Source organism: Coregonus clupeaformis, unplaced genomic scaffold (assembly GCF_020615455.1).
Source record: "Coregonus clupeaformis isolate EN_2021a unplaced genomic scaffold, ASM2061545v1 scaf1174, whole genome shotgun sequence".
In the NCBI taxonomy this organism is placed as follows: Eukaryota; Metazoa; Chordata; class Actinopteri; order Salmoniformes; family Salmonidae; genus Coregonus; species Coregonus clupeaformis.
The window spans coordinates 79,759-103,527 of NW_025534628.1; the positions used below are offsets into that span (position 1 = coordinate 79,759).

General features: G+C 43.4%; 1 protein-coding gene and 1 non-coding gene across 4 annotated transcripts; both read right to left on the minus strand.

Moving 5' to 3' along the window:
- Positions 1 to 2,290: 2,290 nt before the first annotated feature.
- On the minus strand, positions 2,291 to 2,378 carry LOC121541012. Its single transcript, XR_005995656.1, has one exon. It is a non-coding gene; the product is annotated as a small nucleolar RNA SNORD60 (small nucleolar RNA).
- Positions 2,379 to 5,002: 2,624 nt separating this feature from the next.
- LOC121540743 (small VCP interacting protein) lies at positions 5,003 to 20,535 on the minus strand. Of its 3 annotated transcripts, none has more exons than XM_041849807.2 (6): positions 20,454 to 20,535; positions 20,011 to 20,074; positions 19,398 to 19,448; positions 7,965 to 8,073; positions 7,894 to 7,910; positions 5,003 to 5,489 (listed from the first exon to the last, which is right to left on the minus strand). In XM_041849807.2, exons 2-6 carry the CDS (start codon positions 20,071 to 20,073, stop codon positions 5,475 to 5,477), a joined length of 255 nt encoding a protein of 84 aa, XP_041705741.1. In that variant the 5' UTR covers position 20,074; positions 20,454 to 20,535; the 3' UTR covers positions 5,003 to 5,474. The 3 variants fall into 3 exon arrangements, with proteins under 3 accessions (XP_041705741.1, XP_041705738.1, XP_041705739.1); XM_041849804.2 differs by lacking the exon at positions 20,454 to 20,535 and adding an exon at positions 20,318 to 20,447; XM_041849805.2 differs by lacking the exons at positions 7,894 to 7,910; positions 20,454 to 20,535 and adding an exon at positions 20,318 to 20,447 and having other exon boundaries at positions 7,954 to 8,073.
- Between the last annotated feature and the right edge of the window lie 3,234 nt (positions 20,536 to 23,769).

The following is a 23,769-nucleotide window of genomic DNA, read 5'->3' on the forward strand; positions in this document are numbered from 1 at the left end:
GCAGCACACCACCGCAGCAAGAAGTAAAGATGGCAGCACAGCACCGCAGAAAGAAGTAAAGATGGCAGCACACCACCGCAGAAAGAAGTAAAGATGGCAGCACACCACCGCAGAAAGAAGTAAAGATGGCAGCACAGCACCGCAGAAAGAAGTAAAGATGGCAGCACAGCAAAGAAGTAAAGATGGCAGCACACCACCGCAGAAAGAAGTAAAGATGGCAGCACACCACCGCAGAAAGAAGTAAAGATGGCAGCACACCACCGCAGCAAGAAGTAAAGATGGCAGCACACCACCGCAGCAAGAAGTAAAGATGGCAATAATGCTACATTACTATGTTAACAGTCCTAACTAATGATATGAACAACTATAAGTAGAATGTTTATGGATTTCTCTGCAATGTCTATTAATTTCAGCAATGTGATATTAGGAGTTATTTTCATTCGCTAGTTGGGCTCGATTCTGTTTGAAGTGAAAAGCTTGTTCATTTGTTAAGGAACACCGATTGTGAGAATTTAAGATTATTTCTGATTATTAGACAAAGAGTATTTGCTTTAATTGTTGTGAATGGCAATAGGATTGATTCAGAGAACAGGCATTGTATCCTCCTTTGTCATTTAAACCACTGTCTGACAACTTGAATGCGTCCATTTAGCCTCATCCCCAGGCAAATTGCTAGAGGCGACTGGTGGACACTTTACTGACCTCTACTGGTAAGCCAGGACTGCCAATGGCCATTATTACAGAGACTGTATGAGAGGAACTACTAGAATCCAATCCAATAACATCACTTCATTCTCACAAACTACCACAGAACACGTGTTGTAAAACTTTATTGAATATCTTAACAGAACATTAAACTAGCAGACACCAGGGTCTTCACACTGCAGATAAACCATACTGCTGCTGACACCAGCTGTAGGGTTAGGGTCTTTTCATAGGCAGGGTTGGGGGAAGGGGGGGGGGGGGTACATTTAAAGGGATACGTCGGGATTTTGGCAATGAGGCCCTTCATCTACTTCCCCAGAGTCGGATGAACTCGTGGAGACCATTTTTATGTCTGCGGACAGTTTGAAGGAAGTTGATAACTAGAGTTAGCGCAATCACTGGAAGTCTATGGTATCGGCTAGCATGCTGAGCCAGTTTGAAGTAGCTTGCTAGCGCAATTGCTAACTAGCGTCAACGCAATGACTGGAAGCTAGTTAGCAATTGCACTCGTTAGCTACTTCAAACTGGCCCAGCATGCTAGCAGATACCATAGACTTCCAGTGATTGCGCTAACTCTAGTTAACAACTTCCTTCAAACTGGCCGCAGACATAAAAATGGTATCCACGAGTTCATCCGACTCTGGGGAAGTAGATGAAGGGCCTCATTGCCAAAATGCTAGAGTATCCCTTTAAGGGCCAGCCCTGCTGCCCTGTTCTGGGCCAACTAATTTGCCCATATAACTGGGCAGTAGTCCAGGTGTGATAAAACTAGGGCCAGACTTGTTTAGTTGATTGTCATGTCAAGAAAGCAGAGCAGCGTTTTATCACAGACAGACCGCTCCCCATCTTAGCTACCATTGTATGAATAATGTTTTGACCATTTCAGTTTACAATCCAGTTTAGTCACCTCAACTTTCTCAAATGCCACATTATACATTACAAGATGTAGCTAATTATTTGTCCCAAACACATGCTCATAGTTTGATACATAGACCACACTGATAAACAGCTATCGGCAGTAACCTGCCCTTCGGGGTCTGGAGAACATGTTGGGAAAAGGTCAGCACCCTTCTGATTCTGCACCGCAACACTTTTCAAAGAAAGCAGACAGGATGGGCAGCCATTATGGTGGGAAGCCCCATGGAACCTCCCGAGTGGCGCAGTGGTCTAAGGCACTGCATCGCAGTGCTAGCTGTGCCACTAGAGATCCTGGTTCGAATCCAGGCTCTGTCGTAGCCGGCCGTGACCGGGAGACCCATGGGGCGGCGCACAATTGGCCCAGCGTCGTCCAGGGTAGGGGAGGGAATGGCCGGCAGGGATGTTGGTAGAGCATGGTGTTTGCAACGCCAGGGTTGTGGGTTCGATTCCCGCGGGGGGCCAGTATGAAAAATAAATACAAATATGTATGTACTCACTAACTGTAAGTTGCTCTGGATAAGAGCGTCTGCTAAATGACTAAAATGTAAATGTAAAATGTAAACCTGAAACACAGAGGAAACCTTTAGAGGTCCGCGTAGATCCTAAACCTCACCTAGGATACAGTTTGACAGTCTACTACAGTAACACCTATATACAGTTAATACCAGAGCCTCAGAGTAGAGTTAGAATCAGAGGCTGTTACCAGCTCTCATACGAGGTGTCAGAAAAGTGATTTAGATGTGTCGTCACTGGCTCTGCTCCTTAAACCTGACCAGGTGTTATCAGTCAACAGATTGATTACCAGGTTGATTAACACTGGGAAATGGGACTCACCTGAAGAGGTGATGGCAGCCTCGGATATCATGGAGGACTTCCTACAGCCGCCCTTGTAGACAGACCAGAACTCTCATTACAGGACAAACCAGCTAGTCAGCCTCATGGTGCCATCGGAACCCCCGGAACACGACACCTCTTATTGACACAACGAGACAAATGGCTAGTTTGATAAATACTTAGCTAGCAACTGCATGAGAGAAATGACTGAAGCTAGCTAGATCTAACGTTACGTAGCTAGGTAATGAAGGTTTCAGAGCGTTCCTCTCTAATATCCCTGCTTCTATCAAGGCCAGCCGACTAGCTAACAACTTTAACTAGCTGGCTAATAAGCATTGTAAAAAACCCAGATCTTCGAGTCACTAATATCGATCACTATCATTCAGTAGCAGAACTGGACAAAGTTATCTTCATAGAAAGATCCAATATTCTAATTAAAACATTGTGCGGTGTAAAACGTGTTTGGCTAACGTTAGCGCACTATGGACCCACGTGGCGCTAGCTAGCTAATGTTAGCTAACGCTAGACATTTAGCTAGCTTCAAAGTTAGTTGCCGTTTATACTTGTTGGCAGATCATTTACTTTAAAAATTAGCTAGTTAGGGTAGCCAACTACCTAGCTATGCTTTAATCCACTAAATTAATTATTGAAATTGAAGAATTGCTAGCCAAGAAGTACGTAAGCCAAAATAGCTAGCTAGCTAAACTGTAGCCATCTTAAAGCAAATTAGGTGCAGCGGAAATAAGGTTGTTAGCTAGCTACTTAGCTCTCAAAAAGTCTGCAAATGATTACTCAAAGGTATCGGGTTATTTTATGATGGATGCATGGTGTTTGCTGTCCGGCTGCCAAAGACAACTTAGTTTTATAATTTACATTTTAGTCATTTAGCAGACACTCTTATCCAGAGCGACTTACAGGAGCAATTAGGGTTAAGTGCCTTGCTCAAGGGCACATCGACAGATTTTTCACCTAGTCGGCTCGGGGATTAGAACCAGCGACCTTTCGGTTACTGGCACAACGCTCTTACCCACTAAGCTACCTGCCGCCCAAATAATGATAGCCATAATGCTGCCGGGGGACTTCTTGAAGTTGCCACGCCGTGTCTTTAGCAGTAAGAGGCCAAGAGAGGGAAGGGCGGACTATTTATACCGCTTTTTCCTGTCTGGTGGATCCGCAGGCTAATCAGACAATTATTATTCTGCAGTTCTGAGCTACAGAGGCTCCCGCAGGTCACACAGCATTATCTGTACTTCAAGGACTACAAATCCCACAAACCTTTTTATGGCGAGCAATTTCAAATACTGTCGTGATCATGTCTAGCTCGGACGGGATGTACAGTGAAGGATTTGTCCCTGACCATTTCTTATGGTTTATTAACCAAAGAGATACATTCCATTCGAATGGAAGTCAACAATTAAATATGTTTGAAATGATCATGCTGAATTCCTACTAAAGTCCTACCTAACGATATCCATCATAAACACACATTGGGATCCATTACTGACCCTTAGAGGTTATTAGCAGTACTGCTGAAAACAATGCACTGTAAGTGATAGTCACAGGAAGTACATTATGTTCCAAGGTGGATACAATGCAAATGATCAATTTTTTACCAAAACCCACAGACAAAATGTCAACAAGAGTCTAAATTAGGTCAAATTTATTTATACAAAATTACATTGGCGTGACTTCATGCCTCTCAAAATGGCAAGAGCACTTGAAGCACTAAGGGAATCAAGTGAGGGTATAGGGAGGAAAAGCACTCAACTACAAAGCAAGGCAGGTAAAAAGTCAATACTTCATCAAGTGCACACTAAACACCTGTTAGTTCAGGCCATGCTTCTTTCCTTCCATTTCAGTTGGTGTTCAGTTGAGTTCTCATTGCGGTTGACAGGTAAGGCCAGTTGACAAAATCGACTCAAGTCTTATATGTTACCATCGAACCAACAGAATGCATAAACATTGTGTCATGTCAACAGTATTACTGTACGTGCACAGGTTGAAATGGAAAACTCCCAAGATACAGATACAGATACAGCCAACTACGCATACACACGTCAATCTTTCAACAATGTATTCTATGAAATAAAGCAGGCATCAAGATAAACATCCTTCATACATTACAAACCAATATTAAGTGGAGCAAATAACTTCTACTGCACAGACAATAGGAAAACCAAACCCTAAAGTGAAATGGGAACTGAATAGATGGCGTTGGTGCATGAACTCTAAAACAGCATTCAGATGTGGTTCATAAGTAGTTATGTAAAATGTAGTTATTTTCACACTGATATACAATGGAAATGTCATATGAATCATCTAGGCCTAATGTTGAACATTAAGGACTTTGTAGCGTATATCATTCTAGAATAAATATATCATATAAACTGTCACAAGAATGAGAACATTCCTCAAAGTTGTAAAATTACAAAAGCAGTAAGCACCATGGTATAAAAGCTGTGAAGTTGAAATGGCAGAAAGAAAGAGAGAGAGAGAGAGAGAGAGAGAGAGAGAGAGAGAGAGGGAAAGATAGCAGGCAAGCGAGAGAGAAGGGGGAGGGAGGGATAAGGGGAGAGAGAAGGGGCGTGGCAAAGAGAGAGAGCAGAGAGAGAGAGAGTGGCAAGACGCCTGGTACAGTTTATAGATTTACTGTGAGCATATTTCCTCTAAGTGTGTATATGCTACTCATAGCAGCGTCATAGTCACCCTGTCTGTTCCAATGATCCATTGGCCGGCTTGTATATCTCTTGTACGTCTTGGCATTAGGGGAGGCATGTACTGCGCTGCACACGGCCAACATCGAGCAGCAGAATCTTTCTTTCTACCGGCGCGAAACACGACAAAACTATCCTACTGCCTCTGAAAAAGCTTGTATTTAAAATAAAAAACATTGTTAGAAGAAGGACAGATAGCCAAAAAAGGCCTTTTCAAGTCAACTGGTACCAATACTCTTCATGTTGTTGGTTGAACCTCAGGGTAGATTGAGACTTTCAGAATCTCTCCATGTCTGTCGATCTTTAGCCCACCTGCCACTACAGACAGAAGGGGAAAAAAGTGAGTTCTGGTATTGAATAAGAATGACCACAGCAATTAATACAGTATATCGCTATCATCCAGACCTGTATGAAGTTCCTCTTTTATAGACGTCAAATATATATATATATATATATATATAATACTGTGCACCAACATTTCTACGGCTCCAATTGAGCATATCTCAGTGCTTGAGGCGTCACTACAGACCCCCCTGGTTCGATTCCAGGTTGTATCACAACCCGGCCGTGATTGGGAGTCCCATAGGGCGGCGCACAATTGGCCCAGCGTCGTCCGGGTTTTGGCCGGTGTAGGCCGTCATTGTAAATAAGAATTTGTTCTTAACTGACTTGCCCAGTTAAATAAAGGTTAAAAATATATCAGGGGTCAGCAGGGAGGGCTTTAAACTTACTCTTGAAAGTTGTAATAGTAGAATACACAAGGTGTAATTTCTAAATTGGGCAGTGCATCATCAGTTCCTCTTGGCATGTCAGTCATTTCACACCTTAGAGAGCCGTTTAGAACTCGTCAGAAATGTCCAGATCAACTAGCCCATGTCAGCTAACGTTTTTTTTTTTTTTAAGTATTTTTTTTAGCCCATAGATATTGTTGTAATAATTGTTGTCACTCAAATATCACATTACATTTACATTTTAGTCATTTAGTAGATGCTCTTATCCAGAGCGACTTACAGTTAGTGAGTGCATACATTTTCATACTGGCCCCCCGTGGGAATCGAACCCACAACCCTGGCGTTGCAAGCGCCATGCTCTACCAACTGAGCTACACGGGACTACACATTAGACATAGCAAAATGTATTGAATTGCAAGAAAATTAGCTTTAAAACGGCAAAATGTTCTTTACACCCCATGACAAAATGTGTAGAACTGCAGGAAATTAGCTTTCAACCTGCTAAATTCTCTCCACCAACAAGAAGGGTGTGAACAGTTTGTGTCATGAACAGTGCTTGTGCCCATACAAATAGACGTAGGGCACGGGATGTTCCCCAATGCCCCCGAGTGAAAAAGTTTCTGGGTTCGATGAAATGATCCACCTTCAGCCCTCCTCCTCCCCCAAACATCACCTAATCTGTGTTCTAGATTAAAATATCCATCTTCAGCCCTCCTCCTCCTCCAAACATCACCTAATCTGTGTTCTAGATTAAAAGACCCACCTTCAACCCTCCTCCTCCTCCAAACATCACCTAATCTGTGTTCTAGATTAAAAGACCCACTTTTAGCCCTCCTCCTCCCCCAAACATCACCTAATCTGTGTTCTAGATTAAAAGACCCACCTTCAGCCCTCCTCCTCCCCCAAACATCACCTAATCTGTGTTCTAGATTAAAAGACCCACCTTCAGCCCTCCTCCTCCCCCAAATATCACCTAATCTGTGTTCTAGATTAAAAGACCCAACTTCAGCCCTCCTCCTCCCCCAAACATCACCTAATCTGTGTTCTAGATTAAAAAGACCCACCTTCAGCCCTCCTCCTCCCCCAAACATCACCTAATCTGTGTTCTAGATTAAAAGACCCACCTTCAGCCCTCCTCCTCCTCCAAACATCACCTAATCTGTGTTCTAGATTAAAAGACCCACCTTCAGCCCTCCTCCTCCCCCAAACATCACCTAATCTGTGTTCTAGATTAAAAGACCCACCTTCAGCCCTCCTCCTCCTCCCAAACATCACGTAATCTGTGTTCTAGATTAAAATACTCACCTTCAACCCTCCTCCTCCTCCTCCAAACATCACCTAATCTGTGTTCTAGATTAAAAGACCCACCTTCAGCCCTCCTCCTCCTCCTCCAAACATCACCTAATCTGTGTTCTAGATTAAAAGACCCACCTTCAGCCCTCCTCCTCCCCCAAACATCACCTAATCTGTGTTCTAGATTAAAAGACCCACCTTCAGCCCTCCTCCTCCTCCTCCAAACATCACCTAATCTGTGTTCTAGATTAAAAGACCCACCTTCAGCCCTCCTCCTCCTCCTCCAAACATCACCTAATCTGTGTTCTAGATTAAAAGACCCACCTTCAGCCTCCTCCTCCTCCCCAAACATCACCTAATCTGTGTTCTAGATTAAAAGACCTATCTTCAGCTCCTCCTCCTCCTCCAAACATCACCTAATCTGTGTTCTAGATTAAAAGACCCACCTTCAGCCCTCCTCCTCCTCCTCCAAACATCACCTAATCTGTGTTCTAGATTAAAAGACCCACCTTCAGCCCTCCTCCTCCTCCAAACATCACCTAATCTGTGTTCTAGATTAAAAGACCCACCTTCAGCCCTCCTCCTCCTCCTCCAAACATCACCTAATATGTGTTCTAGATTAAAAGACCCACCTTCAGCCCTCCTCCTCCTCCTCCTCCAAACATCACCTAATCTGTGTTCTAGATTAAAAGACCCACCTTCAGCCCTCCTCCTCCTCCAAACATCACCTAATCTGTGTTCTAGATTAAAAGACCCACCTTCAGCCCTCCTCCTCCTCCTCCAGACGGAGACGTGGTCATCTCTTGTTTCTTCATGTCCTCCTGTTTCTTTTTCTTTCTCTCAACTGCTTCTGGGTTTTTGACACCCCTGTAGGTTGTCTAAGAGGAGACGGGGAAGTCAGAATAGCAGCTAGCTAATGGACAGACATAGGACATGGGGAAGTCAGAATAGCAGCTAGCTAATGAACAGACATGGGTTGAAAGGTTTGAGGAGGATAGAGCTCGCCTGGGGCAGGGCAGCCAGCTGGCAAAAGGAGACATATTAGAGACATACAGTACATGGAGGATGCAGTAAGCAGCTGAGTGGTGGGTGGTAGTGGTGGTGGTAGTGGTGGGTGACGGTGGTGGTGGTGGTAGTGGTGGGTGACGGTGGTGGTGGTAGTGGTGGGTGACGGTGGTGGTAGTGGTGGGTGACGGTGGTGGTAGTGGTGGGTGGTGGGTGACGGTGGTGGTGGTGGTAGTGGTGGGTGGTGGGTGACGGTGGTGGGTGACGGTGGTGGTGGTGGTAGTGGTGGGTGGTGGGTGACGGTGGTGGTAGTGGTGGGTGGCAGTGGTGGTGGTGGTAGTGGTGGGTGACGGTGGTGGTGGTAGGTGGTGGGTGACGGTGGTGGAGGTGGTAGTGGTGGGTGACGGTGGTGTGGTAGTGGTGGGTGGTGGACGGTGGTGGTGTTGGGTGACGGTGGTAGTGGTGGGTGATGGTGGTGGTGGTGGTTGGTGGACGGTGGTGGTGGTGGGTGACGGTGGTGGTTGGTTGACGGTAGTGGTGGGTGGTGGTAGTTGGTGGATGGTGGTGGTGGTAGTTGTTGGATGGTGGTGATGGTGATGGTGGATGGTGGTGATGGTGGTTGGTGACGGTGGTGGTAGTGGTGGGTGACGGTGGTGGTAGTGGTAGGTGGTAGTGGTGGGTGACGGTGGTGGTGTGGTAGTGGTGGGTGGTGGACGGTGGTGGTGTTGGGTGACGGTGGTAGTGGTGGGTGATGGTGGTGGTTGGTGGACGGTGGTGGGTGACGGTGGTGGGGGGTGGACGGTAGTGGTGGGTGGTGGTGGTGGTGGTAGTGGTGGGTGGTGGGTGACGGTGGTGGGTGGGTGATGGTGGTTGGTGGACGGTAGTGGTGGGTGGTGGTAGTTGGTGGTGGTGGTAGTGGTGGGTGATGGTGGTGGGTGGTGGGTGACGGTGGTGGGGGGGTGATGGTGGTTGGTGGACGGTAGTGGTGGGTGGTGGTAGTTGGTGGTGGTGGTAGTGGTGGGTGATGGTGGTGGGTGGTGGTGGTAGTGGTGGGTGATGGTGGTGGTGGTAGTGGTGGGTGGTGGGTGACGGTGGTGGGGGGGTGATGGTGGTTGGTGGACGGTAGTGGTGGGTGGTGGTAGTTGGTGGTGGTGGTAGTGGTGGGTGATGGTGGTGGTGGTAGTGGTGGGTGGTGGGTGACGGTGGTGGGGGGGTGATGGTGGTTGGTGGACGGTAGTGGTGGGTGGTGGTAGTTGGTGGATGGTGGTGGAGGTAGTGGTGGGATGGTGGTAGTTGGTGGATGGTGGTGATGGTGTTGGTGGTAGTAGTGGTGGTTGGTGGTGATGGTGGTGGAGGTAGTGGTGGGATGGTGGTAGTTGGTGGATGGTGGTGATGGTAGTGGTGGTTGGTGATGGTGGTGGTAGTGGTGGGGGGGTGGTAGTGGTAGTGGTGGGGGGGTGGTAGTGGATGGTGGTGATGGTGGTAGTGGTGGGTGGAAGATGGTGGTGGTGGTGATGGTAGTGGTGGTGGTGGTGGTAGTGGGTGGTGGTGGTAGTGGATGGTGGTGATGGTGGTGATGGTAGTGGTAGTGGATGGTGGTGGTGGTGGTAGTGGATGGTGGTGATGGTGGTGATGGTGGTGGTGGGTGACGGTGGTGGTAGTGGTGAGTGACGGTGGTGGTGGTGGTGGTAGTGGTAGTGGTGGGTGGAAGATGGTGGTGGTGGAAGATGGTGGTGGTGGTGATGGTAGTGGTGGTGGTGGTAGTGGTGGTGATGGTAGTGGATGGTGGTGGTGGTGGGTGGAAGATGCCAGAGAATCCAAGAGATGAGCTCAGACATACTCCTCATACTCACCTGGGTGCTTTAGTACGCTGATACCTGGGTGCTTTAGTATGCTGACACCTGGGTGCTTTAGTATGCTGACACCTGGGTGCTTTAGTATGCTGACACCTGGGTGCTTTAGTATGCTGACACCTGGGTGCTTTAGTATGCTGACACCTGGGTGCTTTAGTATGCTGACACCTGGGTGCTTTAGTATGCTGACGCCTGGGTGCTTTAGTATGCTGACACCTGGGTGCTTTAGTATGCTGACGCCTGGGTGCTTTAGTACGCTGACACCTGGGTGCTTTAGTATGCCGACCCTGGGTGCTTGTAGTACGCTGACACCTGGGTGCTGTGCGCGCTGGGTGCTTTGGTGCTGACGCCTGGGTGCTTTAGTATGCTGACGCCTGGGTGCTTTAGTACGCTGACACCTGGGTGCTTTAGTATGCTGACGCCTGGGTGCTTTAGTATGCTGACACCTGGGTGCTTTAGTATGCTGACACCTGGGTGCTTTAGTATGCTGACGCCTGGGTGCTTTAGTATGCTGACACCTGGTGTTTAGTACGCTGACGCACCTGGGTGCTTTAGTATGCTGCCCGGGTGCTAGTATGCTGACACCTGGGTGCTTTAGTATGCTGACGCCTGGGTGCTTTGTAGATGGGTGCTGTATGCTGACACCTGGGTGCTTTAGTATGCTGACACCTGGGTGCTTTAGTATGCTGATACCTGGGTGCTTTAGTATGCTGACACCTGGGTGCTTTAGTATGCTGACACCTGGGTGCTTTAGTACGCTGACATATTTTATGTGTTGGATACAATTGGCTTTGACTGAAGAATTTCCGTGTAACAATAAAAATACCCACCAGTCTAAACATTATGACTGATGAGACTTCAGTAGCCTTGCAACAAGGGTACAAATGTGACTTAAAGTATTTAATTGCATCCAGAAGTTCTTCCTCTGTAATTTCACCTTCACATGAGTCTTTCTGTTTGGCTGTTAATTTTACATTGTCAATAGAAAAAAAAATCTCTACAATTAGCTTCAGATAGAGGAGATGGAGGCAACTGAAAAGAAAACATATGCTTAAAGTACTTTGTTTCCTCCTTTAAAATATCATTTGGTGAATCATGGGTGACTGTCAATTGTAACCAGTTTCATTAAATTATTTTTGGTAGCATTCCTATGTTGAAGATTAAAAAATAATTTTGTGCATTTTTCCCCATATTCCATCAAGTTTGCTTTATTTTTATAATATATTACACTTGATCTTTCTTGAATAAGTTTCTCCATTTCTTTTTGTTTTTCCTCTAATTTATTCTGAGCCTCTATGTTACAGTTTTTATTGCTATCTATCTGTTCTGTTAGACCTTCTATTTCCTTTGTTAGTATGGACTCTTTTGACCTAAATTGCTTTTGTTTTCGAGATGAGTACTGAATTGCATGGCCTCTAAAGGCACATTTAAAGGTGTCCCATACAATAAGGGGATTCGCTGTACCTATGTTATGTTGGAAAAAGTCAGTTATAAATTCCTTTGTTCTAATTATAAATAAATGATCATCCAATAGGCTTTGATTACATTTCCAATATCCTTGCCCACGTGGAAATTCAGTAAGAGTAATGTATATGCCAATTATATGATGGTCCGACCGCATTCTGTCTCCTATCAGCACTTTTTTTTACTTTTGGTGCCAACGAGAATGACATAAGAAAGAAGTCAAGACGACTAGCTTGATTGAGTCTCCGCAATGTATATCTCACTAGATCAGGATATTTAAGCCTCCATATATCTACTAGTTCTAATGTATTCATGACATTCACAATTTCCTTAAGAGCATGTGGGTGATTGTTTGTGGTGTGATTTCCTTTACGGTCCATTGAGCTATTTAAAACAGTATTATAATCCCCCACCATAATAATATTGTCTTGAATTGCTTGCAGGGTTGATAATTTATTATATCTATATATATATTGTCAAAGAAGTGTGGATCATCATTATTTGGTCCGTAAAGGTTAATGAGCCATATCTGTTTATGGTCCAATAACATATTTAAAATAATCCATCTACCTTGCGTATCTATTTGGACAATTTGCACATTCGCACATTCGGATCGAAATTACTATTTATTAATATCATCACCCCTTTTGAATTTCTTTGCCCATGGGAGAAGTATATTTCCCCCCCCCCATTCTTTTCCCCACACTACTTCATCTCGAATTGTTGAATGAGTTTCCTGTATACAATAGATATTATATTCCTTCTCTTTGAGCCATGTAAATATTGTTCTTCTTTTGTTATTATCAGCTAAGCCATTACAATTATAACTGGCTATACTTCTTTCACCATACACCATAATGAGATACAAGTTTCAAGTCTATTTATCATTATATATGTTTGTAAATTTACCAATAAAAAAATACCGTAATGATTGAGTGTCTATATAGCTGTACTGTGACATTTGCATTGCTAGTGAGTAACCATTCAATTGTTCTCCACTAATTCCCCCGCTAAAGCCCCTCCCCATCCCAAGTTGAGCCGTCATCCCAGTGATCAGCATCCCACCCACGTCCCTCCGGATCCCTAAGGCCCCAAGAGGCCAGGACCCATCCATCGAAAACAGCACACAGTGCCACCCACAAAACAGAAGCAGATTAACCGCCAAAAGCATTTCCAATGCTTTCACCTCAGTATATACAGTGGGGAGAACAAGTATTTGACACACTGCCGATTTTGCAAGTTTTCCTACTTACAAAGTATGTAGAGGTCTGTAATTTTTATCATAGGTACACTTCAACTCCTGAGAGACGGAATCTAAAACAAAAATCCAGAAAATCACATTGTATGATTTTTAAGTAATTAATTTGCATTTTATTGCATGATATAAGTATTTGATCACCTACCAACCAGTAAGAATTCTGGCTCTCACAGACCTGTTAGTTTTTCTTTAAGAAGCCCTCCTGTTCTCCACTCATTACATGTATTAACTGCACCTGTTTGAACTCGTTACCTATATAAAAGACACCTGTCCACACACTCAATCAAACAGACTCCAACCTCTCCACAATGGCCAAGACCAGAGAGCTGTGTAAGGACATCAGGGATAAAATGGTAGACCTGCACAAGGCTGGGATGGGCTACAGGACAATAGGCAAGCAGCTTGGTGAGAAGGCAACAACTGTTGGCGCAATTATTAGAAAATGGAAGAAGTTCAAGATGACGGTCAATCACCCTCGGACTGGGGCTCCATGCAAGATCTCACCTCGTGGGGCAACAATGATCATGAGGAAGGTGAGGGATCCGCCCAGAACTACACAGCAGGACCTGGTCAATGACCTGAAGAGAGCTGGGACCACAGTCTCAAAGAAAACCATTAGTAACACACTACGCCGTCATGGATTAAAATCCTGCAGCACACGCAAGGTCCCCCTGCTCAAGCCAGCGCATGTCCAGGCCCGTCTGAAGTTTGCCAAAATACCATCTGGATGATCCAGAGGAGGAATGGGAGAAGGTCATGTGGTCTGATGAGACAAAAATAGAGCTTTTTAGTCTAAACTCCACTCGCCGTGTTTGGAGGAAGAAGAAGGATGAGTACAACCCCAAGAACACCATCCCAACCGTGAAGCATGGAGGTGGAAACATCTTTCTTTGGGGATGCATTTCTGCAAAGCGGACAGGACGACTGCACCGTATTGAGGGGAGGATAGATGGGGCCATGTATCGTGAGATCTTGGCCAACAACGTCCTTCCCTCAGTAAGAGCATTGAAGATGGGTCGTGGCTGGGTCTTCCAGCATGACAACGACCCGAAACACACAGCCAGGGCAACTAAGGAGTGGCTCCGTAAAAGGCATCTCAAGGTCCTGGAGTGGCCTTGCCAGTCTCCAGACCTGAACCGAATAGAAAATCTTTGGAGGGAGCTGAAAGTCCGTATTGCCCAGCGACAGCCCCGAAACCTGAAGGATCTGGAGAAGGTCTGTATGGAGGAGTGGGCCAAAATCCCTGCTGAAGTGTGTGCAAACCTGGTCAAGACCTACAGGAAACGTGATGATCTCTGTAATTGCAAACAAAGGTTTTTGTACCAAATATTAAGTTCTGCTTTTATGATGTATCAAATACTTATGTCATGCAATAAAATGCAAATTAATTACTTAAAAATCATACAATGTGATTTTCAGGATTTTTTGTTTTAGATTCCGTCTCTCACAGTTGAAGTGTACCTATGATAAAAATTACAGACCTCTACATGCTTTGTAAGTAGGAAAACCTGCAAAATCGGCAGTGTATCAAATACTTGTTCTCCCCACTGATATATATATATATATATATATATATATATATATATATATATATATATATATATATATATATATATATATATATATATATATATATAAACTATTTTTTTAAAATTATGCATATCCTATTTTCCATCATTATCAATTAATATGCGTAATAATGTCGGCAGTTCATGCGTAGGATTTTAACATATAACCCGGATTGCCATTGTATTACATTTAATTTATTGACAAGCAATTATTATCCTAGCAAATAATTTCCGCGGTCCATCCCATACCCCCCACAACAGATGCCGGACAAACACACACGCACATACTCCAACACACTCAACCCCCCCTCCTCCACAATCCACCATAAAATCAGATACTCAACGGCTGTTATATCCCAGAGCCCAGCTCAAGAAAGGACCTGATTTACGAGTGCACATACAGTTACAGCTGATTGAGAAAGCATGCAGATTGAGCAGAAATTGACAACAATGTGAGATTTGATTAATCTACTTAATCTACAGTGGGGGAAAAAAGTATTTAGTCAGCCACCAATTGTGCAAGTTCTCCCACTTAAAAAGATGAGAGAGGCCTGTAATTTTCATCATAGGTACACGTCAACTATGACAGACAAAATGAGAACAATTTTTCCAGAAAATCACATTGTAGGATTTTTAATGATTTTATTTGCAAATTATGGTGGAAAATAAGTATTTGGTCAATAACAAAAGTTTCTCAATACTTTGTTATATACCCTTTGTTGGCAATGACACAGGTCAAACGTTTTCTGTAAGTCTTCACAAGGTTTTCACACACTGTTGCTGGTATTTTGGCCCGTTCCTCCATGCAGATCTCCTCTAGAGCAGTGATGTTTTGGGGCTGTCGCTGGGCAACACGGACTTTCAACTCCCTCCAAATATTTTCTATGGGGTTGAGATCTGGAGACTGGCTAGGCCACTCCAGGACCTTGAAATGCTTCTTACGAAGCCACTCCTTCGTTGTCCGGGTGGTGTGTTTGGGATCATTGTCATGCTGAAAGACCCAGCCACGTTCCTTGCTGATGGAAGGAGGTTTTCACTCAAAATCTCACGATACATGGCCCCATTCATTCTTTCCTTTACACGGATCAGTCGTCCTGGTCCCTTTGCAGAAAAACAGCCCCAAAGCATGATGTTTCCACCCCCATGCTTCACAGTAGGTATGGTGTTCTTCGGATGCAACTCAGCATTCTTTGTCCTCCAAACACGACGAGTTGAGTTTTTACCAAAAAGTTTTATTTTGGTTTCATCTGACCTTATGACATTCTCCCAATCCTCTTCTGGATCATCCAAATGCACTCCAGCAAACTTCAGACGGGCCTGGACATGTACTGGCTTAAGCAGGGGGACACGTCTGGCACTGCAGGATTTGAGTCCCTGGCGGCGTAGTGTGTTACTGATGGTAGGCTTTGTTACTTTGGTCCCAGCTCTCTGCAGGTCATTCACTAGGTCCCCCCGGGTGGTTCTGGGATTTTTGCTCACCGTTCTTGTGATCATTTTGACCCCACGGGGTGAGATCTTGCGTGGAGCCCCAGATCGAGGGAGATTATCGGTGGTCTTGTATGTCTTCCATTTCCTAATAATTGCTCCCACAGTTGATTTCTTCAAACCAAGCTGCTTACCTATTGCAGATTCAGTCTTCCCAGCCTGGTGCAGGTCTACAATTTTGTTTCTGGTGTCCTTTGACAGCTCTTTGGTCTTGGCCATAGTGGAGTTTGGAGTGTGACTGTTTGAGGTTGTGGACAGGTGTCTTTTATACTGATATCAAGTTCAAACAGGTGCCATTAATACAGGTAACGAGTGGAGGACAGAGGAGCCTCTTAAAGAAGAAGTTACAGGTCTGTGAGAGCCAGAAATCTTGCTTGTTTGTAGGTGACCAAATACTTATTTTCCACCATAATTTGCAAATAAATTCATTAAAAATCCTACAATGTGATTTTCTGGATTTTTTCTCTCTCAATTTGTCTGTCATAGTTGACGTGTACCTATGATGAAAATTACAGGCCTCTCATCTTTTTAAGTGGGAGAACTTGCACAATTGGTGGCTGACTAAATACTTTTTCCCCCACTGTATGTCAAGTCCTAGGTGATGGAGATCAGATCCACCCTCTTCACCTGAGACACAAACAACATTGATGGAAGTTACAATCTATCTGCAATATTAAGCTGATCTACCCCCCAAAAAAATAAAAAAAACAATGACAAAAAAATAATAACAAAATAAATTAAAAATAAACATTAAAAAAACAAGGGTACAAAAACCAAAGATTGGATATCTTGGTTCAAGTCTCTAGGCTACCCTTTTTACACTACTAAGCTAAGCTGCAGTGCGCTGACCCACTCACACAGCACATCGACCGTAGATGCTGGAACTGTGCTGGAGAAAGATTGGAGTCAGCACAGTAGGGTTTGGGTCAGAACAATAGTGTGAAAAGGATTTAAAGGATCGGTCCACCGCCTAAAGCCTTCTCACTTTATTACTTGTAAATAAGTCATACTTGACAATCTGGACATACAGTACCAGTCAAAGGTTTGGACACACCTACTCATTCAAGAGTTTTTCTTTGTTTTTACTATTTTCTACATTGTAGAATAATAGTGAAGACATCAAAACTATTTAATAACACATATGTAGCAACCAAAAAAAGTGTTAAACAAATCAAAATATATTTATTAAAATAGCCACCCTTTGCCTGGATGACAGCTTTGCACACTCTTGGCATTCTCTCAACCAGCTTCACCTGGAATGCTTTTCCAACAGTCTTGAAGGAGTTCCCACATATGCTGAGCACTTGTTGGCTGCTTTTCCTTCACTCTGCCGTCCGACTCATCCTAAACCATCTCAATTCGGTTGAGGTCGGGGGATTGTGGAGGCCAGGTCATCTGATGCAGCACTCCATCACTCTCCTTCTTGGTAAAATAGCCCTTACACAGCCTGGAGGTGTGTTGGGTCATTGCCCTGCTAAAAAACAAATGATAGTCCCACTAAGCCCAAACCAGATGGGATGGCATATCGCTGCAGAATGCTGTGGTAGCCATGCTGGTTAAGTGTGCCTTGAATTCTAAATAAATCACAGACAGTGTCACCAGCAAAATACACACACTCCATAACACCTCCTCCTCCATGCTTTACGGTGGGAAATACACATGCGGAGATCATCCGTTCACCCACACCGCGTCTCACAAAGACATGGCGGTTGGAACCAAAAATCTCAAATTTGGACTCCAGACCAAAGGACACAATTCCACCGGTCTAATGTCCATTGCTCGTGTTTCTTGGCCCAAGCAGGTCTCTTCTTATTATTGGTGTCCTTTAGTAGTGGTTTCTTTGCAGCAATTCGACCATGAAGGCCTGATTCACACAGTCTCCTCTGAACAGTTGATGTTGAGATGTGTCTGTGACTTGAACTCTGTGAAGCATTTCTTTGGGCTGCAATTCCTGAGGCTGGTAACTCTAATTAACTTATCCTCTGCAGCAGAGGTAACTCTGGGTCTTCCATTCCTGTGGCGGTCCTCATGAGAGCCAGTTTCATCATAGCGCTTGATGGTTTTTGCGACTGCACTTGAAGAAACTTTCAAAGTTCTTGAAATGTTCCGTATTGACTGACCTTCATGTGTTAAAGTAATGATGGACTGTCGTTTCTCTTTGCTTATTTGAGCCGTTCTTGTCATAATATGGACTTGGTCTTTTACCAAATAAGGCTATCTTCTGTATACCCCCCCTACCTTGTCACAACAACTGATTGGCTCAAACGCATTTAGAAGGAAAGAAATTCCACAAATGAACTTTTAAGAAGGCACAACTGTTAATTGAGATGCATTCCAGGTGACTACCTCATGAAGCTGGTTGAGAGAATGCCAAGAGTGTGCAAAGCTGTCATCAAGGCAAAGGGTGGCTACTTTGAAGAATCTCAAATATAAAATATATTTTGATTTTGTTTAACACTTTTTTAGTTACTACATGATTCCATATGTGTTATTAGGTAGTAGGTGTGTCCAAACTTTTGACTGGTAGTGTATCACAGTCCTACTTTATGTAATATATCATATTGTCTACATATTCTACAACAATAAGTTATTATTATTATTATTATTATCCTTTTTTATTACTTGTTCTATTTTTGATTTGATGTTTGATTATTATTGACAGCCCATCTGTAATTAGCCCACTCAACTACCTCATCCACATGTTGTTATTTATTTTGCTAATTTGCACCCCAGTATCGCCATTTGCACATCATCTTCTGCACATCTAGCATTCCAGTGTTAATACTAAATTGTAATTATTTTCCACTATGGCCTATTTATTGCCTTACCTCCATAACTTACTACATTTGCACACACTGTATATAGATTTTCTATTGTGTTTTTGACTGTACGTTTTGTTTATTCCATATGTAACTCTGTGTTGTTGTTGTTGTTTTTAAATCGCACTGCTTTGCTTTATCTTGGCCAGGTAATTGAGAACTTGTTCTCAACTGGCTTACCTGGTTAAATAAAGGTGAAATAAAAAATTAATATCTGTACTGCACTCTCGAGGAGAGCTTGCAAGTAAGCATTTCACTGTACTGTTTACACCTGCTGTATCCTGTGCAAGTGACAAATCAACTTTGATTTGATTCTCCCAGTAGGCTCCACTCTGTCTCAGTAAAGTCCTCTATGCTATATGAATAAGAAGACAGGGAGAGTGGCTGGCTGCTGAGACTGACTGGCCAGTGGCAGTATACAGTATACCACTTAGCAGACACTTTCATCCTAACTGAGTTTTTATGGTACTGTGAGTGCATACAATGGTATGTGTACAGGACCCCTGTGCGAAATGAACCCACAACCACACCACACTCTAATCCAACTGAGCCACACAGGACCACCATGTGTAGGCTATATAGGGCTTGTTTCCCGGACACAGATTAAGTCTAGTCCTGGTGAATCTCCATTGAAAGTGCTTTTTAGTCCAGGGCTTGGCTTAATCTGTGTCCCGGGAAACCAGCCATTGGTGTAACAGTGTAGGCCTAGGCTATATGGTTGTCGTGAACACTTGTCAAAACCAGTCATACCTCTTTCTGTCTCTTCTCAGCTGCCTCTGCTAGCTGACGTCTCCTTGTCTCCTGTGAAGGAAGCAGAACGTGATGTTGAGTGTTTCACTCATAGAATTACATAGATAAGGGATTTATAGGATCTCTGTGGTTTCACTATTGGAAGAGGGTAAGAGCATTACAGTTATCATTCATAACTTCCATAACACGGGGAGAGACGTTTTCAAAATAATGTATATTAGAAGAATAATGTAACCAAGTTAACCTGGTCCCAGATTTGTTTGTGCCGTCATGTCAGGTTTTGCATGACACGGAGTGGCATACTGGCACAAACAGACTGGTACCCAGGCTATAACCAGGTAGGGGCGGGGGTCTGAAACTAGGTAGCTAGTTTGGTAAGGTATACATTGAACAGCAAAAATGTGTAGTTCGGTAGCTATGTTTACTGTCAATATCCAACCCTCTGGCACACATAGGTAGCATTTTGTTCAAACAACGCTTTACTAGAACTAGTTAGCTAGGTAGGTCAACGTTGTTCGAAGGACAGAAAATGCTAACGTTAGCTAGCAACCAAGCTAGCTGATGAACATGTTCTAATTAACAAGGCTAGTTACTAGTTTGCTAGCTAACTTACTGGGTCTGGTGTCGGTACCACGTCGTCTGCAGCTCCACCAAGGCACGGTAAGCACATCCCCATACTTGAACAAGGCAATCAACTTTTTAGTGTCAGTTTTGAACGTTTGTTAGCTAGTTGACTAGAATAAAACAATCAATCTCGAACACAGCAAGCAAGGCTAGCAAAATTGCCTAGTTTCTCTTCTGTAAATCGACGAAGCCAGATAACTAACGTTAACGTGTAGCCATTTGCTTTTGCTAAATCTACGAGCTTACTAGTAGCTACTGACTAAGCAGTTGCTAGCTACATATTTCTCCAAGCTAACCTCTTGTTGAAACGACGCGTCATTTGGAAAAACTTTCACTTGAAAGACAGCGAAAAGGAGACCTACTAGTTAGCTACTTCGCCAATGTAAACAGAATATGGGCTATGTTCATGGACATACAAGAACTGGGACCGACCTCACGTTTGCGTTGGTTTGCTCCCGTAGAAAACGTTGTCTGACATTGCGATCTGAAACAACCCCTAGTCCGCCAGGCGTGATAGAAGCTGTTTGTACAATACTGTCATCGTGTGGTAAGGAGTGGAAGTTGCCCACATGTTACAGGTCGTATTTGTTTGGAGTCGCTCTGCGGCGCTGCGCAACTTTGCAGGGGTTGTGAGATCTGTTAATCTGCGCAGCGACACTGCAAAAAATAAATAAAAATATGCCTGGAAGGCAACCATTTTCATTGGGGTGGGTGTCCAGCAAATAAATTCAATCTAATGGAATAGTATTGGTTTCATTATCATAGCCAACAAACTACTCCATCGTCTATGTTTTTAATCATAGGAGACTTTCTTTTAATTAGTAAACAAATGAAATGATGCAGGCCTAGTTTCAAACCATAGACTGTACAACATGTTCTCCATAATGTGACCTAATGTTGCTCATGGAATGTAAATCCTTTGCTTCATTATTTGGGAGCTAGAGAGGGTGCGCTGTACAGAATCACTCATTAAAAAAGGATCTCACCGGGTGCACCGTGTTCCATTTATGTAAAGTGTTTCTTTCAAATCAATAAAAAAAAAAGGACAAAAAGAGGTGCCAAATAATCCACTTTACTGAACTACTGTACATGTTATTTACAAGCGTATATATCCTGGACAAGATTATATAATATGGCTAGACTTCACAGCTAACGGTCTTAATGTGTGGAATTCACTTACATATAGATGCAATCTAAATATCTGTTCCGACTCTTGTATAATGTATCCAAATAGTCCATAAAATTATATTATTTGTATTATAGGCTCACCTTTTGGTAATCTTGGATCAGCCTATCCCTGCTTAAGTAGTATTTTCTCCACAGAGTTCACCACTCTCCCAATCAAGATCCATAACCAACCGCATTTCCAACCCCACCCATGAACACAGCTATACAAAACATGTCAAAGGCCAGTGCGTTAGTCAGTGTGTCTGTTGGAGGAGAAGCCCATTGTCCGACTCCGCTTCAGGGAAGCATATTTAAGTTCATGTTTATCAGTTCGCCTAAAAGCGTAGTTGCATCCGAGGCACAACGGGAATCGCGCCATGGAAGTTCAAGTTGAGTTTCATTCAGTGGATCCCAGACTCGAACTTTCCTCAGCGCGGAATGGTAGGGCTAACACCAACTCCACTTCAAATCGTTTCTGTGTGGATGAATTGCAAAGGGTTTATCTTTTATATTGGCATTGGGATTATATTGTAGATATAGCCTAATTGTTTGTCTGACATAGGTTAGGCCTATGTTTTTATCATTTAAAAAACTCTCAAAAGCGAAGCGACTCTCAATAGAATCAACACGTTTCTATCTCAATCATGAATGAAAGGTTAACATTACAGCCGCTATAATGTCGATGCACGTCAGTTTTTCCTGAGGCTCAACTGCGGGCAACTCTACATGAATAGATTTGGGATTTTACGCACTAGGCTAATATGAATGGGGGGGGCATAAAAGCTAATTACGAAATTGTCTACATATTTTCACCATATTTCTCCCCCTCAGTTATGTATTAAATGCACTAATAATCATGTTTATTCAACATAATAATCAAGAATAGGTTACTTTCAGAACCACTTGGTTATCAGTTTGACTTTGCTGGTGATGTTAATTTGACCAGAACTTGCACCTGTTGCACCATGGACACTAAAGTCGTCATAAGTAGCTACTTTTCTTGTATGGTTAGCTGTTAGCTAACTGTTAGCCTACTGTGTTTTACAGAGTTGGTGGTTGTGTATTTCTATTTCTTATGGATCCCCATTAGTTCCTGTCAAGGCAGCATCTACTCTTCCTGGGGTCCAGCGAAATTAAGGCAGTTATACATAAAAAAACAACATTTACAATACATTCATAAGATTTCACAGGGCACTAAGTGTCCCATATCGAAAACAGTGGCGTTGTCATCATTCATCAGTTGGTCTCCACCAGGGACTTGTGTTACCCATCATTGACCCTTGTGTTTGTTACAGTGCTTTTGTTCATCCATGTCTTGAAAAAGGCCTCTGAAATGTCCACATGAAACAATATATCTATATCTATGTGCTAGCTGTGCCACTAGAGATCCTGGTTCGAATCCAGGCTCTGTCGTAGCCGGCCGCGACCGGGAGACCCATGGGGCGGCGCACAATTGGCCCAGCGTCGTCCAGGGTAGGGGAGGGAATGGCCGGCAGGGATGTAGCTTAGTTGGTGGAGCATGGCGTTTGCAACGCCAGGGTTGTGGGTTCGTTTCCCACGGGGGGCTAGTATGAAAAAATAAAAAATAAAATAAAAATAATGTATGCACTCACTGACTGTAAGTCGCTCTGGATAAGAGCGTCTGCTAAATGACGTAAATGGAAATGAAATATATCCCCTCTTCTTATTTTATCTGTAGTATGTAACTATAGGGGATATGTTTACTGTGTGGCACTGATATTTTTATTTTATTTATTAATTTATTATAAACTGGGTAAAAACGTATGATATTGAGTTTGATTTGGTTTTGTCAGTTTCTTGGGCCGTAACATTTTCACACACAAACTAAGCACAGTTTTAAAGTCTGGTGTGGTTGTTTGAAAACATAAATTAATGAATAAACCACCTTTTTAAATCAGCAGTTGTCACAAACACAAACACACACACACACACACACACACACACAACCCAATTCTGCTATTTTACAGAATTATTGGCAAAACATCTGATCTGATTGGTCTCAACACCAATAATTGGGCAGAAGATCAGAATTGTGTAAGTGCAGCCATTATGTCTCTTAAAGTCAAGAGGTTTGTTTTAATAAATAATCAATGTTCCAGGAAGTCAGAGGTACCTGTAGTGCTCGCCAATCGATCAGCTTAATGTATCTTCTGTCTACATATTGATAGTGTTTGGGCTAATGTACTGTCTCTACCTACTTATCAAACAGCTTAAATGTACTGTCTCTACCTACTTATCAATCAGCTTAAATGTACTTTCTCTACCTACTTATCAAACAGCTTACATGTACTGTCTCTACCTACTTATCAATCAGCTTAAATGTACTGTCTCTACCTACTTATCAATCAGCTTAAATGTACTGTCTCTACCTACTTATCAATCAGCTTAATGTACTGTCTCTACCTGCTCAATGTCTCTCTGATGCATCCATTTACAATGTTTACCATTGGGCCCATATTGTTATAAGGATATGCACTGCCCTAACTGCCATGATGGTTAGAAGCCCCTTCTACCTGGATACATTAATAACAAGGCACATCAATGACCTAACTTCACTTTG